Below are 18,082 nucleotides of genomic sequence, written 5' to 3' on the forward strand. Positions count from 1 at the left end.
AGAGAGAGAGGGAGACACAGAATCTGAAACAGGCTCCAGGCTCTGAGCAGTCAGCCCAGAGCCCGACGCGGGGCTCGAACTCACATACCGCGAGATCGTGACCTGAGCCGAAGTCAGACACTTAACCGACTGAGCCACCCAGGTGCCCCATTCCAGTTTCTTAATAACAGGATTCACACACACACACACACACACACACACACACACACACACACACACGTACACATGATGTACTATACTTCATCTTATATTTTCTTTTTTCTTTAAATTTTTAAAGTTTTTTTTATTTGGAGAGAGAGAGTGTGCATGAGCATGAGCAGGAGAGGTGCAGAGAGCAAGGGAGAGAGAGAGAATCCCAAGCAGGCTCCATGCTGTCAGAGCCAACAGCCCGCTGTGGGGCTTGATCCCATGAACCGTGAGATCATGACCTGAGCCGAGATCAAGAGTCGGACGCCTAACTGACTGAGCCACCCAGACACTCCTCGTCTTATATTTTCAAATACGTTTCCATTTTGTTTGCAAAAGTGCACTCAAGATTATGGTTACAAATAAAGCTGTGTCATACAAAATGACGTTTCCAGGTGGTAAAAGGATTTAGAGAAAGTCTTGAGAAATCTATTAATGCAATTCATTTTTGCAGACAGGAGAAAGAGCCCCCATGCATTCTTCTGAGGACATTTCATTTCTGAAAAGGGATATTTACACCTAAATGTCCTCTGCATCCCTATTTCTGACCCTGGACCACGTTCAGTTCGGCAGGCGGAACCTGTGATGGGTGGGATACAAGTAGAGGTGACACCTGTCAGTTCTGAGTCCTCTAAGCCCTTGGGCTGAGGGAATGAGAAAGACCCCAGCCCTGAGCCCCAAGCTCAGTGACTGTGCCAGGAAGCAGATTAAGCCTGGATTGTTAGCAAGACCAGAGAGGAATATAACCAGAAGATGCTAAGATTCCCAAAGTATTTGCAGGAGCAGACTCCAGCCAAACGTAGAGAGAAAACTTTCAAACTCCACAAGGGTATCCTACACAGTGGGTGGCTGTTGTCCTCTAGGGAGGTTCAGGGTAGAGCTGTTAGACAAAGGAAACCCAGGGTACTTTGAAGACAGTCTACTTGCTGGGGACAATGAGCTGCAAATGGGTGCCTGTGTGCCTCAGTTTCCCAGGGTGCTCAGTCCCTGCCTGGCCAGCTTGTGGCCTCTGGATAGCCTAGCTGGACTATGGGCCAGATCCATCCCAGGAGGGCTGGTCCTGAAGAGAGCCACCTACTCAAGACTGCACGCGCTCTGCCTGAAGCCAGCCCACCCCCGGCCTGCCCCATGACGCACACATCTTGATTTCGCACCAAACTCCTCAACCGTCAAGATTCAGCTCAAATGTCACCGCCTTTGTGAAGCCGCCCTTGCCGCTTCCATCCCCAACAGACATGGTATTTCTTCCACGGCACCTCGTGTGACCGCACGACACCCGGGCTGTAACTGTGTGATGGTGTCCCTCACTCATTAGAGTGTGGCCCCTCCAAGTCCACGTGTCATCTTTGTGATTCCAGGGTCCAGGGCCCGGCACAGTAGCTACCTGATATGTGTTTACTGAATGGAGGGGTAAATGAATTAGTGAATGAAAAAATGACGATTTCAAGTACACCTGTGGCAAGCTTGGATCTGTCTTTTGGGTAAACCGGGCATCCAGGAGGATGGCCTGAAGGGAGTGCAGCCCAAAGTGAGAGCGTTATTCTAGTTCAAGTTGGATATAGTGGGGGGTATGGCCTAAGGGGGGGAAAATAGGTCAAGTGAGAAATACACTTATTCAGAAAATCAGATTTTAGAACTAATTGGGAATTGGGATCTGAACCTAGGACCCAAGCCCGCGATTTTTCCAGGGCACCCATCAAAGAAGCTTTCCAGCTGTCACCAGCAGCCTCACGGCCTGGGGAAGGCTGGCTGTGTGGAGGGAACGGGGTGAGGACTTCTGAGTAAGACAGGCAAGAGCTCTTCCAGTCCAGCAGAAAGTGGAAGGAGAAGGTGTGTACCGCCCCAGGGGTCCTGGCAGAGGGGAGGAGGGAGGGAGCCCCAGAGAATCTGGGAAGGGCTGGCTGGACCAGCCCCTTCCTTCTTCCTCTGGCAGTCCCACCCCCTCCGGCCTCCGGCCTCCGAGGAGAAGGGGAACCGAGCAGTGCACGCCGCCGGTCCTGCAGCTTCAAGCGGTCATGGACCCGGAAGGTAGAGGAGGCTCCCAGGCCTGGCTTCCCCTTCCCTGTCTCACCATGTCCCCTATCCTGCCTCCCTCCTCATCCCAACACATCTCAGTCTCTTACCCCCTTCAACTGCGCCTGCCCCCTATTCTCCTCCCTCCCCACTACTCTCTGCCCCCAACCTCTCTGAACCCCAAGCTCTTCTTCTGTCTCCAGGAGTCTACTTCTTACCCTTATTTCTCTTTCTATGGTTCCCCAACGAGTTCTGGGGAAGAAAGGGGCAGAAAGGGGCTGGAGCCCCCGGAAAGGAAAGGTCAGGGTGGTCTGGAGGAGGCCGCTTTTGCGAGCAGCTCTGGACTTTGCCCCTACATAGCTCGCGGGGGAGGAGGGGAGCAAAGTCCGGTCCTTTGTGCAGCCAGGTGGGGGAGGGGGCTGGAGCCCAGTGACTCTGCCTGGGGTGGGGGTGCTGTCGCTAAGGAGGCCGTGTGCACTAGGATACGGGCCAGGCTCTGGAGTCCAAAGGCTCCTGTTTGAATCTGGGCTTCACCAGGAACAGGCTGTGTGACGTTGGGCAGGTCACCTGACTTCTCAGATCCTCATTTCCTTGCATCTGTAAAATGACAATAATAGTTCCCAGCTCACAAACGACAGACTCCTGGAAGGTATCTGGCCAGTGCCTGAAAGACAGGAGGCCCCTTCCTGAGCTCTCTGCATTTTCTCTTTCCCCACCCTGGGCTGTTTCTCTCCGGCTCTGACCTGCCTCCCCTGGTCTGAGGTATCTGCTGGCCCCACACACCTGGCACCTCTGGGTTGGCTGTGGAGCCAGCTTTTGGGGTCCAAGCCAGCTTTTGGCTTAGGAATGACCTCAGAGTCAGAGCCTGGGTTCAAGTCCTATCCCTGCCACATGCTAACTGTGTGACCTCGGACAGAACCGGGACGCTTCCACTCACTGTGCCTCAGTTTCCTCATTGATGAAGTGAAAACACTGCCTTCGCTTGGGTTGTGGTTCAGATTAAATGAGATAATACTCATTGTGCCAGCTACACAGAAATCACTTGATGTCGTTATGCCGGTGATGGTGTTGATTCCCCATGTGTGTCTGTCCAGCTCTGCGCCCTCCCAGATTCTGGTCCCATCTTTGGAAGCCTTGTGGGGTCCATTTGCACCTGGACATCTCCCTGGTGTGTCAGACTCAAAGACCTCCCCCCACATCGGCTCCATTTCTTTCTTTCTTTTTTAAATTTTTTAAAATGTTTTTATTTATTTTTGGGAGAGAGAGAGAGACAGAGAGAGAGAGACAGAGAGAGAGAGAGAGAGACAGAGCATGAGCAGGGGAGGGGCAGAGAGAGAGGGAGACACAGAATCCCTAGCAGGCTCCAGACTCTGAGCTGTCAGCACAGCACCCAACGCGGGGCTCAAACTCACAAACCGCGAGATCGTGACCCGAGCCAAAGTTGGACACTTAACTGACTGAGCCACCCGGGCGCTCCATGTTGGCTCCATTTCTGTCCTTACCTCACCATCCTTCTACTTGACCTCAGGGTCATCTTTGCCCATCCTCCCTCGCACCCCAATATCCAGGCAGCTGCCGTGTCCTATGACTTGCCTTCACCAGAGTGTCACCTGAACCTCTTCCTTTTCTGTTCCCACCTCCCTCTGGGGGCGGAGCCTGCTGGAGGCTTCCTTTGTTTCAGTGCCTTCACTCTGGTGATGTTGGTGGACCTCTGGGCCAAGTCAGAAGGGTTGGCGGGGATCAATGCCCCGTGGAAATTAAGCCAGGAGGGAGCAGGCAAATTAAAGGGGTGAATCAAAAGCTGGGGACATGGGGGAAAGGGAGGGCAAGGACAGAGTTGCGGCAGAAGCAGGTGGCAGGCTGGTGGGCAAAGATGGAGAAGTCAGGCTCAGCCAAAGTGTGAGCAGGGCGGGCCAGAGCGGGCCAGTCTGGGTGCAGGGTGCTGGTGCTGTGTTCTTTCCTTACAGCCTTGGGGTAGACACTTCTCACATACACATCCTGGCTCAATGTTCCTTGCCCAAGCTGTGGCAACAGCCTCCCATCTTGCATCTAGGCACAATGTAAATATTTAAACGTCAAAGTGACTTCCGATCGAAAGTTTTAAGTGCTTTTCCCATTGCCCGTTGAACAAAACCCGAACTCTTTTCTGTCATTCAAGGCCTGCTCGGTCTGGCCCCTTCCTGCGGTTCAGCTCTCTACTCTTGGGTCACTCTGAAATTCTGTAGATCGATTTCCCACTTGTGTGATGGGCGGTCCCATGTGGCCCTATTTGGAGGTAATTTCTCTTTCTAGGGAGAGAAGGAGATAAGAAAAGAACTTTATCTAGAAACTGCTGTGCTCACCAGCCTCTGTCTCCATCTGGCGTTGGCCAAATGGATCAACAAATAAATAGATGGAAGAACGAAGCTGCCAGGGTCACCCACCTGGGTTCAGAGCCATCTGGCCAGGCATCGGCTCAGGCACTCTTTGTCAGTTGCTTCACCCCCTCCTCCCTGCAGCCCTGTGATTTCTTCTCTTTTCTCTTCTTTCTTTCCTTTTTTTTTTTTTTTTAATCCTAAAGCTGTTTGTTGGGATAGTTCCCCACTCATGTTGACTCAGGGCTTTTAGTACTGCTTCCATCTGAAGGAGCATCCTTCCGTGAGCCTTGCTTGTCCTTCTGTCGGCTGGCACAGGACGGTGGAGCAGCCCCCAGACAGCACCACGGTCTGCACGTGGCTGAACATGGTGGTGATTTTTTGTAGCGTCCTGGGCACTTCACGCCCGTGAAGTAGGAGTTGGGGCTCTGTGCCAGGTGCTGCTTCTTGGGCTTCCTCTCCTCCTCTTCCGGGGATGGGGGCAGGAGGTCCTTGGAGGGGCATGTTCTTGTGGGCGGATCTTCGCCTCCGGAAAACCTGTGATTTCTGCGTGAAACTGACCCTCAGGTTAGCAGATTGCCTCAGGTCGCTCAGCGTGTAGGTGGCGGAGTAAGATTCCAACCCAGGTGTTTCTTTTTTGTTTGTTACTTTATTTTGAGAGAGAGAGAGAGAGTGCACACTCACGTGCGCGCACGCACACACGAAATGGGGATGGGGAGAGAGAGAGAGAAGGAGAGAGAGAATCCCAAGCAGGCGCCACACTGTCAGCCTGGAATCCAACTCGAGACTTGATCTCGGGAACCATGAGATCATGACCTAAACCAAAACCAAGAGTTGATACTTAACCGACTGAGCCACCCAGGCGCCCCCACCCCCACCCCTGGTGTTTCTGACGCCCTGATCCAGGGTGTTCCGAGGTCAGTAGGGAAGAGCCCTGGAACCGTGGGCGTGGTTTGCAGAGCTCTGAATGTTGACGTAATAAACATATGGCAATTTCAAAATATAATTTTGTGCTAGATTATGGCAGTGTGTGGTGAGGTGGGGTAAGTGAGGGGACTCTGGAGCCATCCTGCCTGAGTTTATGATCCTGACTCCCCATTCCCAGCTGTGTGAAATTTGTGAACTTTGGGTGCTACTTGCCCTTTCAGTGCCTCAGTTTCCACAACTGTAAAATGGAGGAAATAATGGGACCTATCTCAAAGGGTCGTTGTGAGGATTGAATATGTCTATATATACATGTAAGATGCTTGGCACAGTGCTTCAGAAGGACTGTGAAAGTGTTAGCTGTTGTTTTATTTTATTTAAGTAATTTTTACCCCCAACATGGGGCTCAAACTCACAACCGCGAGATCAAGAGTTGTGTGCTTCACCGACTGAGCCAGCTAGGCACCCCCATCCTTTTTTTTTTTTTTTTTTGTAGTATTTATTTATTTTGAGAGAGACAGAGCAGGGGAGGGGCAGAGAGCGAAGGAGAGACAGAGAATGTCAAGCAGGCTCCGTGCTGTCATCACAGAGCCCGACCCAGGGCTTGAACCCACGAACCGTGAGATCATGACCTGAGCCGAAATCAAGAGTTGGACGCTTAACCGACTGAGCCACCCAGGAGTCCCCTGACTTGGGTTTAGGTGGAACACATACCACCCCCATAGCTGCCGACACAGTCCACATTGTCACACACAAAAATAAGAACACACTTGTTACACTCATCTTGGGTGTGTTCGCAGGAGCAAGTTAAACGACCGAAGGAAAGAGGAAGGTGTGGAAGTTCTCATTTTGGCCTCGTCCCTCACGACCAGGAGCCACCATCCACTTAGGGCCACACAGAAGCACAGTAAGAATCAGTCCACCGTCCAGACAAGAACAGCAAAAGTGCCCATGGGGGGAAATCTTCATATATTCTGCCAGGGTCATCGCTTTATCTGTATCTTTTTACATGATTTGTAAAGGAAAAAGGTGCAAGAGGGATGCCTGGCTGGCTCAGGCGGAAGAGTACACGACTCTTGTCATGAGTTCGAGCCCCATGTTGGGTGTAGAGATCACTTAGATAAATAAAACTTAAGGAAGGAAGGAAAGGAGGGAGAAAGGAAGGAAGGAAGTGGGAAGGGAGGGAGGAAGGAAGTGCAGGCAAGAAATATGCCATGATGCTTTGCATCCCCTCAGGAACAGGGATGCCAATTATTTTAAATTTTATGTATTTATGTACTTATGTATTTATTTTTAATTTTAAATTTACATCCAAATTAGCTAGCATATAGTGCAACAATGGTTTCAGGAGTAGATTCCTTAGTGCCCCTTACCCATTTAGCCCATCTCCCCTCCCACAACCCCTCCAGGAACCCTCAGTTTGTTCTCCATATTTATGAGTCTCTTCTGTTCTGTCCGCCTCCCTGTTTTTATATTATTTTTGTTTGCCTTCCCTTATGTTCATCTGTTTTGTCTCTTAAAGTCCTCCTATGAGTGAAGTCATATGATGTTTGTCTTTCTCTAATTTCACTTAGCATAATACCCTCCAGTTCCATCCACTGAGATCATGTGAGATCAGTTGCAAATGGCAAGATTTCATTCTTTTTGATTGGCGAGTAATACGCCGTTGTATATATATACCACATCTTCTTTATCCATTCATCCATCGATGGCCATTTGGGCTCTTTCCATCCTTTGGCTGTTGTCGATGGTGCTGCTATAAACATGGGGGTGCATGTGCCCCTTCGAAACAGCACACCTGTATCCCTTGGATAAATGCCTAGTAGTGTAATTGCTGGGTCGTAGGGTAGTTCTATTTTTAGTTTTTTGAGGAACCTCCATACTGTTTTCCAGAGTGGCTGCACCAGCTTTCATTCCCATTAATTTTTTAATGTTTACTTATTTTTGAGAGAGAGAGAGCCCATGCTTGAGCAGGGGAAGGGCAGAGCGAAGGAGACAAGATCCTAGGCAGCCTCCACGTTGACAGCAGAGAGCCCGATGTGGGACTTGGAGTCATGGAACCACGAGATCACGACCTGAGCCAAAGTCAGACGCTTAACCTACTGAGCCACCCAGGTGCCCCGAGATGCCAATTTTAATGAAATTCTGGACAGCCAATTAAGAGATCTAAGTTACAGCCCACAGGATAAAACTATAATCTCTGAAGTCTGGGCACCTTGAGAGAACTTTTACATATGACAACCGCAAGGGTAGAAGGCGGGACAGGGCGTTACAGCCGCCCTCTGGGTGGCAGTTTCTAGGCAAGGTCTCCTCTGGCAGTTGCCAAAACAGCTCTCCCTTCTCTGAAGTTCCTTTCAGTAACAGCTGCTTCCCTCAGGAATCCCTTTCGTTGGAAATGCATGGGGTGGGGAGGCTGAAGCAAACCAGAGGTATTTGTTTATTTTTCACAAACGGAACACGGAGCCTGTAACATTCTCACTCAGCGATTCACACGCCGAACGATGGATCTCAAAGGCTCCGAGAGAGTAACCCCTGCTGGCGGAGGCTTCGTGGGGTTCCCAAAGCACCCGGCCTGGAGAGGGGAGACCTGGGTCCACCCTGGTCATTGTCCTGCTTTATCATTTCCTGGCTCTGCTCTGTAGGTAGTTTCCTCTACATTTCTGGGTCTCAGATCTCCACCTGTAAATATGAGTGAGCTCGAGCTTGAGGAACTGGGGGTAGGATTTGTGACAACGTGCCAGGCCTGTAGGCACGGACCCATGGTAGAGATGATTCTTTTCCTGCACTTCAGAAGCTCTCAGCTTTACTACAAATTAAAATTATGTTACCACATTGCAGTTAGAATCTTGGGGTGGGGGGAGGGCAGCCAAGGCATCAGCATCTTGCAGAGCTCCCCAGATGATTCCATTGGGCAGCCAAGGTTGAGCAGGACTGCCTTACCCATCCTAAAAAAACTTTCCTTGGGGCGCCTGGGTGGCTCCGTTGGTTAAGCATCCAGCTCTCGATCAAGCTCAAGTCCTGATCTCACGTTTGTGAGTTCAATCAAGTCGGACATTGGGCTCTGTGCTGGGCGTGAAGCCCACTTCAAAACAAAACAAAACAAAACAAAACAACCCACAACTTTCCTTGACCCTATGTCAAATGACGGTCCTCTCTTCCCCTTTCTCTCTTTCTTTTTTCCCTTCCTCTCTCTTTCTTTTTTCCTTCCTTCTTACCTTCCTTCCTTCCTACCTTCCTTCCTAACTTTTTTCATTATAAAGATTTTTCAAACAAAAATAAACAGAAAAAGATAATGAACCCTCATGTACCCATCATGCAAGCCTCAACAACCACCAACTTTTGGCCAGCCCAGCTCAATCCACACCATTTCTACTTTCTACCTTTCAGAATTACCTTAAAGTAAAGCCGGCTCTCCAGTCTTTTCATACGTGAACATCTTGACGTGTATCTCCTAAGAACACATAAGGATGTTTCTTTTTATTGCAACCACAATACAATTATCACAACTAACTTTTCTTTACAACGAAGTTAAAAAAAAAAGATCCTTAATGTGGGGCGCCTGGGTGGCTCAGTTGGTTCAGCATCAGACTCTTGATTTCAGCTCAGGCCATGATCTCATGGTTTGTGGGGTCGAGTCCCGCTTGGGATTCTCTGTCCCTCTCTCTCTGCCCCTCTCCCCAGCTTGTGCTCTCTGTCTCTTTGAAAACAAATAAACTTAAAAAAAAAAAGTCCTTAATATTATCAAACATCCAGTCGGTGTCCAAATTTTCAGTTGTCTCATTAATGCTCTAATTTGGTTTCACTTTGTTTGAATTAGGATCCAAATAAGATCTGTATGTTGCAGTCGATTAGCATGTGTTTTAAGATTCTTTAAAAAACTTTTTTACATTTTATTTTAGTTTTTAAAAATGTTTATTTTTAAAATTTTTTTTTAATGTTTATTTATTTTTGAGAGAGATAGAGACAGAATGTAAGTGGGTTAGGGGCAGAGAGAGAGGGAGACACAGAATCCGAAGCAGGCTCCAGGCTCTGAGCTGTCAGGACAGAGCCCGATGTGGGGCTTGAACTCACAAGCTGTGAGATCATGACCTGAGCTGAAGTCAGACGCTCAACTGACTGAACCACCCAGACACCCCGAAAAATGTTTATTTTGAGAGAGAATTTTGTTTGCCAGCACGTGAGCAGGGGGAGGGGCAGAGAGAGAGAGGAGAGAGAGAATCCCAAGCAGGCTCCATGCTGTCAGGGGCTCGATCCCACAAATCATGAGATCATGACCTGAGCCCAAACCAAGAGTCAGACACTTAACCGACTGAGCCACACAGGTGCCCTTACAGATTTTAGTTTTAAGTAATCTCTGCACCCAACATAAGGCTCAAACTCACGACCCCGAGATCAATGCTCTACTGACTGAGCCGGCCAGGCACCCCTGTTTTAAGATTCTTTTAACCTTTTCTTTTTCTTGCACTGTACTTGTTGGAAAAATTAGACTGTCCTCTGGTAGAGTTTCCTATGGTCTGAATTTTGCTGGCTGTATTCCCATGGTAGAGTTTAACATGTTCCTCTGCCCTCTGGTTTTCTTGTAAATTGGTGGTTGCATCTAGAAGTCTGATCTTACTCTGGGTTGCCTATTTGGGCAAGAGTATTGCTGGGTGGTGATGTGCTCTCCTGTCAGAAACGCCCGGTATCTAGTTGTCTTTCTTCCTGATTTTCAGTGCCCAGAGTTCACTGGGGTGCAAGGTGGTGCCTGTCTTTTTTTTTTTTTTTAAAGTAGGCTCCCCAGCCAGCACGGAGCCCAATATGGGGATTGAACTCACGACCCTGAGATCAAGTCAGATGCTTAAGAGTCAGATGCTTCACTGACTGAGCCACCCAGGCACCCGTGCCAACAGGTCATTGCCATCCTTCCAACCCTATGCCATTTAGAGTTCAGTCCCAACCCCCGACAACCACTATTCTGATGTCTGTCTCTTTGATTTGCCTTTTCTGGACATTTCATATAAATGAAGGCAGGAGGTGGGGACTTGTGTGAGCACAAGTGAGCATAGGTTCTTTTTTCTTCCTCTTCTTCTTTTTTTTTTTTTTAATAATCTCTACACTCAACATGGGGCTCCAACTCATGACCCCAAGATCCAGACTCACTTGTTCTACTGACCAATCCAGCCATGCCTTGGAGCATGGGTTCTTAGCCCTTATGTGCATCTGAATCACAGGGGAAGCTCTTCCAAAACTTGGATGCCTGGGACCCACCCAGAAAGATTCTGATTCGGTTGGTCTGGGCTGGGGCTGAGCAGCAGACTGTCTGAAAAGCTCCCCGGGGAGCAGGGCCCCCTGCTCTCTCAGCTTCTGCCAAGTAGAGTGGTCACACCCACCGCCACCACTTCCTCTCCTCCCATGCACTCCTTGACCATGACCATGTGGCTTCTGCCCCCACTACCCAGTGCTAAGACTGCTCTGGCAATGGCCTCCCAGCTGCTAAGTCTTATGCCCATTTGCAGCCTTCCTTCTATTTGCTTCTGCTCACATCCTACTTCTTGAAACCCTCGGCTCCAGACGCCCACTCCCTCCTGGTGCCACTTCTCTTTTTAAATACTGGTGCTTCCCAGAGCCCTCCTCTTCTTACCTGACCTGATGATCTTACGAGTTGCTATGCTTAGTCATCACCCATGTCTGCTGGTGGCTCCAAAATCCCCGTTCCTCACCCAGTGTCTCTCCGAACTCCAGGTCCCACCATCAGGACACGGCCACGCACGTTTTCCTGCTGGCAGCGCAACCTTAACATCTGCAAAGCCGAAGCCACTCTTTCCCCCCAGCTCTGCTGCTTATTTATATGCTGTGGCACCAGGGCACGATGCAGGACGCTCCTTGACATCCAGCATCTGTACTTGTAAAATGGTAATAATTCCCTGTGGTGGGTTTCCGAGGAGAGAGCCTGAGAGAAGTGCGGTGCCCACGGCGGGCACGCGGGCTGCTGGTTTCTGCTGTCCCCATCCTCCACCCTGAACTTCTCCTTATGTCAGTTTTCAGCTACTCACGGCAGAAACCCAAGGATTCTGCATCTCATGAGCTGCTAATTCCGGTGGCTCCTACAGCTTTCACGTTTGCCCCTGTTTGCTATTCCTATGGTTCCTGCCCAAGTTCAGGGCTTCGTCTCTTTTTTTGTCTGGCCAATCGCCTCAGCCTCCTTTTGCCTCCCAACCTGTCTCCAGTTGGTGGATGAAGTTATTCTTCTAGAACAAAATCATAATTCTATAATTTTCTTGCTTGGGGCACCTGTCTGGCTCAGTTGCTAGAGCATGCGACTCTAATTAAAAAAAAAAATTTTTTTAATGTTTATATTTATTTTTGAGACAGAGACAGAGCATGAGCGGGGAGGGGCAGAGAGAGAGGGAGACATCGAATCCAAAGCAGGCTCCAGGTTCTGAACTGTCAGCACAGAGCCCAATGTGGGGCTTGAACTCGTCAACCGCGAGATCATGACCTGAGCCGCTCAGACGCTCAACCGACTGAGCCACCTATCCCGTCCTTAAATTTTTTTAATGTTTATTCATTTTTGAGAGACAGAGTGTGAGTGGGGGAGGGGCAGAGAGAGAGGGGCTCGAACTCACAGACAGTGAGATCATGACATGAGCTGAAGTCAGACACTTAACCGACTGAGCCACCCAGGTGCCCTTTCGAGCACGTGACTCTTGATCTCAGGGTTGTGAGTTCGGGCCCCATGATGGGTGTAGAGATTACTTAAAAATGAAACCTTAAAAAAAATAATAATTCTCTTGCTTAAAATTCCGTGATGGCCCCTAAGTTCTGTCCAAATTGCTGAGCTAAATAATTCAGTCCTTCTTCACTCTGGCCATCCCTTTTCTTCCCTGAAGTCCTCCCTTACAAACTTTCTCTCTTTTCTTACTTTTGAGCCTTGAACACCTGCTTTTTCAGCCTGAAATGTCTCCCCACCCCCTCCCTACCTCATAACTCTGCCTGGAAAACATTACTCATCCTTCAAGGCCACTAAAACCACCTCCCCCTTCCTCCTGGACACTTAGTCATTTCTTCATCTTTGCTCCCACGACCCTTGGTAAATGTTCAGCCACCCTTTGGCAAACACATCTGCTATGTGCCAGACAGTGTTCCCGAGGGCTTTGCAAATATTAACGCACTTAGTTTCCATACAACCCTGTGAGGCGATTATTTTTGTTATCCCTGTCACAAAGGAGGCACCCTTGAGGCCCTGGAGATGTTCAGTCACTTGCCCAAGATAACTCAGCTGGAGGCGGCTGGGGCAGTATTGGAACGCAGGCCGTATGGCCCCAGTCTGGGTTCTGGTTCCTCGAACTGGGCGGCCTCTCTACTTGGATGAATATCATTGAACACCTAGTGTGAAGCTAAATAACATGAAATCGCCAATACGTGACCATCTTTGACCTGTAAAAGCGGCACATTTGTATGGTTTGGTGTGTTAGGCACTTGAGACAGAGCAGAGAACTCTCTGGATGGACACACTTCTGTCCCTAGAGAGACAACAGTAGAGCGTGGATGAAGAACAAGGAGTCTGCGCATGTGGCCTGATTTAGGAGGTGTGTGAGCGCCCCTGCCGAGGAACTGATGCCCCAGAGAAGACCTGAAAGAGGTGTAGAGGAGTTTGGGGTGAGGGGAAGAAGGGAAGGGACTTCCAGGCAGAGGCACAGGCTTGGAACAACACAGGCTGAGGCCCAAAAGCTAAGAGGAAGAGCTGCCCATTCTGTCACCCCGAAATTACTCCTTGGCGCAGAGCAGGTGTTCAATAAGGACTTGTCAAAAAAGTAAATGAAAACGGGGGTGCCTGGGTGGCTCAGTTGGTTAAGCGTCCGACTTCGGCTCAGGTCACGATCTCGCGGTCTGTGAGTTCAAGCCCCGCATTGGGCTCTGTGCTGATGGCTCAGAGCCTAGAGCCTATTTCGGATTCTGTGTCTCCCTCTCTCTCTACCCCTCCCCTGCTCATGCTCTGTCTCTCTCTCTCTGTCAAAAATAAAAAATAAACATTAAAAAAAAAGACTAAATGAAAACAACGGAGAGAAGGGTCAGCTGGAACTGACACAACGAAAGTGGGGATCTAAGCAGGAGAGTGACGTAGTTTTTTATTGTCTTCAAGTCAGGTTTAATGAGGTATCATTACAGAGAGCAAAATTCACCCTGTTTTATGTTTAGTTCTATGAGTCTTGACAAACGCATCAGTGGTGCAGCCACCATCAGAGACAAAATATAGTTCAGTCCTATCCAAACCCCCCCCCCCACCGCCCTCCGGGGGGGGGGGGGGGCTGCTCCTTTGTGGCCCGCCCCTCCCCCACCCCGCCCCGGGAAACCACCAGTCTGTTCTCTTGCTGTGGTTTTTGCCTTTTCCAGAATGTCATGTGGATGAACTCAAATACCATGTAGCCTTTAGAATCTGACTCCTTAGAATACATTGGAAACGTGTCCCTGTCTTTTGTGTGTTTGTGTGTGTGTGTGTGTGTGTGTGAGTGTGTGTGTGAGTGCTCGGTTCCTTTCTTTGTTGCCCAGGAGAATTACCCTGCAGGGGAGTCTCACAGCTTGTTTACCATATACTCACCGGGTGATGGATTCAGATTCACTTTAAAAAGCAAACACCACTGCATCTGGTATGGATGGAGTGGGAGCTTCCGCGTCTCTGCCCTACGTCCGCTGGCTGGACGGTGAACGGTGGAGATGGAAACCACGTCTTTGTCGGTTTTACTCTAGGCTCCCAGCACCCGCCAGGGCACAGACGGTTCTGAGGGAGGAACGGAAGCCACATGGGGCAGAGTGTGGGACAGAAGGGCCAGGTGCAATCACTGAGAGTGAGGGTGGGGGGTGGGGGGCGCGGCGTGCAGATTGGGTGCTTGGCGTTGGGGGAGAAAGGCTGGGCAAGAAGGGCCTTATTCTGAGAGTAGAGCAAACCAGAATGCCTGGTCTTCGACTTGGAGCAAAATGAGGAAGCAAAACAAAACCCTGCAACGTGCTATCCAGCCTTCTCCCCCCTCCCCCAGAGGGGCCACGAGTTCTGTCCTTGGCTCGAGCACCGGAGGCTTCAGGTCTCCTCCTGGCCGACAGATGGCGATGTCGCACCGTGTCTGAGCTCGGCCTCTGCCGTCACCCACTCATTCAACAGACATGAGGGGCCCGTTAGCGGCTACACGCTGGCGGGAACTACCACCTTGTCCGCAACTCTTTTTTTTACAGGGAAAGGACTCACCCACACTCCTGAAGCTGTGCCTCATAGAGCAAGGGCTCAAACCCAATTTTCCCCTGCACCTTCCTCCTTGTACCGCCCCCATCTCTAGAGAGAGGACAGTTTGTGGAAACATCAGGCGTGGGAGGAGTCTACAAGCAAGAGAGCAAAGGCAGAGGGGCCGGGTTGGTCTGACCCTGCCACCAATTTGCTGTGTGACCTCAGCCGACCTGCCTCTCCCCAGTCTCCACATCTGTAAAAAGCCGAGCTTCCAGCTGGAAAACCCTTGGTGCTGTGGAGCACACACATTCTGCTGGAAGCTTCCACTCACAACTAATCCTCCTATGCCAGGCAGACTGGAAAGGCTGCTGGTGACTTTTAGGTGCCTTCTCTTCCAGTTGATAAATAGCTGTTGATCTAGCACTAGGTTTGACACATAAAATACAGGCCACTCAGTTAAACTTGAATTTCAGATAATCGGATAAATTTTAAGTGTAAGTATGTTCTAAATATCACCTAGGATATATTTATACTAAAAAAAGGGGGGTGCCTGGGTGGCTTAGTCGGTTAAGTGTGCAACTTGGGTTCAGGTTCATGATCTCACGGTTCGTGGGTTCGAGCCCTGCATGGGGTTCTCTGCTGACAGCTCAGAGCCTGGAGCCTGCTCTGGATTCTGTGACTCCCCCTCTCTCTGCCCCTCCCCTGCTCACTCTCTGTCTTTCTCTCTCAAAAATTTTTTTGACAAGTTAAAAACAGGGGCACCTGGGTGGCTCAGTCAGTTAAGTGTCCGACTTCGGCTCAGGTCATGATTTCATGGTTCAGGGGTTCAAGCCCTGCATCGGGCTCTGTACTGACAGCTCAGAGCCTGGAGCCTGCTTTGGATTCAGTGGCCCCAACCCCCCCCCCCCCCCCCCCCCGCACTGTCTCTCTCTCTCTCAAAAATAAATACACATTACAAGTAAAACAATTTTAAAAATTTAAAAACAAACTTGATGTTTGTCAGAAATTTAACTAGGTGCCCTGTATTTTTATTTCCTTAATGGGACAACCTTGTCCTGCCCACAAACCCCTCTTCCAGGACCCCCACGTCTTCGTCCTGATTGGCTAGTCCCCAATGTAGCTGGTTGTTAAAAGTTCTCTTTCCCCCCCTAAGGTTTTATTTTTAAGTAATCTCTACACCTAGCACTGGGCTTCAACTGGAAACCGGGAGATCAAGAGCCACAGGCTCCCTGGCTGGAGCCAGCCAGGCGCCCCACTGGTCGTTACATGTTTTGACAACCACCCCTGACTACGGGAGAGGGGGCCAAAGCATAACCTGTTCTCTGTTTTTCCTTCCCAGGCCTGGCGCTGCTGCTGCCCCCCGCCACTCTGGCCGCCCTGGCAGACAGCTGGCTCCGAGAGGACTGCCCAGGTCCCAACCACGCAGCCTTGGTGACGGGGGCAGCCCCCGCGCAGGCGGCGCTGTGGGCCAAGTCCGCCGGCGTACTGGCCGGGAGGCCTTTCTTCGATGCCATCTTTGCCCAAGTCAACTGCCAGGTCTCCTGGCTCCTCCCCGAGGGCTCCAAGCTGGCGCCCGTGGCCCAGGTGGCCGAGGTCCGGGGCCCCGCCCACTGCCTGCTGCTGGGGGAGCGGGTGGCCTTGAACGCGCTGGCCCGCTGCAGCGGGGTGGCCAGCGCCGCGGCCGCGGCAGTGGAGGCCGCGCGGGGGGCCGGCTGGGCCGGGCACGTGGCGGGCACGAGGAAGACCACCCCAGGCTTCCGGCTGGTGGAGAAGTACGGGCTCCTGGTGGGCGGGGCCGCCGCCCACCGATACGACCTGGGAGGGCTGGTGATGGTGAAGGACAACCACATCCTGGCAGCCGGTGGTGTGGGAAAGGTGCGTGTCCAGCCGGGCCCCTGCCCCGCCCCGCTCCCACCTCCCCCGCTGCAGCCCTTCCCCTCTACCTGAGACTCCCCGACCACGCCCTGGGGGGTTGGGGGGTCTGCTAGACCCCTCACGCGGTCCCCCCCCCCCCCCCCCCCCATGTAAAAGAAGCGATCCTGATGCCAGACGTTCTCTTGAACCCAAGCTTGTTATCCCCCCCGGGGCCCTTCCAACACCAGGCCCAGCTCACTGTGCCCCGTGTCAAGTGCCCCTGTCCTCGCCCTCACCCTCCCGTCCCTCTGCCCCCTCTGCCCCCTCTGCCCGACAGGCGGTTCGAGGCGCCCGGCAGGTGGCCGACTTCGCCCTGAAGGTGGAAGTCGAGGTGGGCAGTCTGCGGGAGGCTGTGGAGGCGGCCGAGGCAGGCGCAGACCTCGTCCTGCTGGACAACTTCAAGCCCAAGGTAAGGTGGGGTCTGCTTCCCGGGAAGGGGCCGCCGACCCGCGCAGTCACCTCCCCACCGGCTTGTGTTTGTGTCCCGCAGGAACTGCACGCCACGGCCGCTGCGCTTAAGGCCCGCTTCCCGAGTGTGGGCGTGGAGGCCAGCGGGGGCGTCACCCTGGCCAACCTGCCTCAGTTCTGCGGGCCCCACATTGACGTCATCTCCCTGGGGATGCTGACCCAGGCTGCCCCGGCCCTGGATTTCTCCCTCAAGCTGTTTGCGGAAGGCGCCACTCCAGTGTGCCACGCCTACCGGACCTAAAGCCAAAGAGGGGGCCCCTGGCAGGGGAATCACACGGTTTCTTGGGCCCCGGGAGTCTGCAGTACAGGACTCTCCGGGCGTTAGCCTGGGCTGACGTCTGGCTCTGCGTATGTGGGGGTGGAGGGGCTGATTTCACCTCTGCTCATCTGTAAAATGGGTCTGATAAATGATCAACCTTATGGATTTCTTTGGGTGATAATTAACACATAAGAAGTGTTCAGTAACTCTTAGAAATTCCCATAGTCCGTCGATTCTGAGATAGGCTTTTTTTCACATATTACCTTCTCCCGCATCAAAGTGCGTCTTTAACCAATGGCGTCTAGTGGTCACCGTCAGCCAGGCATCAGTAATCACATAGCCATGCATCATGGCCCTAGCATGCAGCTTGTAGATAAAACATGATAACAATCTATGTTTGAAATAAGTCCCAGACAGCTCTTTTAGCAAATACAAGAAAGAACTGGTACATAAGAAAACATTGGTCGAAGTGTAACTGACAAGTCTCTTTTCCAGTAATGTGTGTGTTTTAAGGTCAATGGCAGTTTATATTTGAGGGTATATGGCATCAGGTCTGGTATTCAGCTAGAACATTCCACTGGGTTGATGCCCGTGTTGTACTGGGTATTCAGTATGTTCCCTCTCTCCTCTGACTCCTGTTACCACCTCCTTGGAGGAGGTGAGAACCTGACCATTCACTTCCAGGGTTTCCAACCTAGATGTGTGTCGCCATTGGGTGCCGAGGGCCTTTTAGGTTCTGGTCCCATAGCACTATCATCAGCTGGGAAA

At 51.2% G+C, this 18,082-nt stretch overlaps 1 protein-coding gene and 1 pseudogene across 1 annotated transcript; one reads left to right on the forward strand and one right to left on the reverse strand.

Moving 5' to 3' along the window:
* Window positions 1-2,073: 2,073 nt before the first annotated feature.
* Window positions 2,074-17,475, forward strand: QPRT (quinolinate phosphoribosyltransferase). The gene is made up of 4 exons (XM_019436360.2): window positions 2,074-2,214; window positions 16,013-16,548; window positions 16,865-16,996; window positions 17,078-17,475. Exons 1-4 carry the CDS (start codon window positions 2,202-2,204, stop codon window positions 17,294-17,296), a joined length of 900 nt encoding a protein of 299 aa, XP_019291905.2. The 5' UTR covers window positions 2,074-2,201; the 3' UTR covers window positions 17,297-17,475.
* LOC109258959 (40S ribosomal protein S27-like) lies at window positions 4,773-5,358 on the reverse strand (annotated as a pseudogene).
* Window positions 17,476-18,082: the final 607 nt, after the last annotated feature.

This window comes from Panthera pardus, unplaced genomic scaffold (genome assembly GCF_024362965.1).
Source record: "Panthera pardus isolate Hobbes unplaced genomic scaffold, ASM2436296v1 HiC_scaffold_5, whole genome shotgun sequence".
In the NCBI taxonomy this organism is placed as follows: Eukaryota; Metazoa; Chordata; class Mammalia; order Carnivora; family Felidae; genus Panthera; species Panthera pardus.

Coding starts and splice junctions, on each gene's coding strand:
- QPRT (XM_019436360.2), top strand. Junction 16,549..16,864: donor CAGCCGGTGGTGTGGGAAAG/GTGCGTGTCCAG, acceptor TCTGCCCGACAG/GCGGTTCGAGGCGCCCGGCA. Junction 16,997..17,077: donor TGGACAACTTCAAGCCCAAG/GTAAGGTGGGGT, acceptor TGTGTCCCGCAG/GAACTGCACGCCACGGCCGC.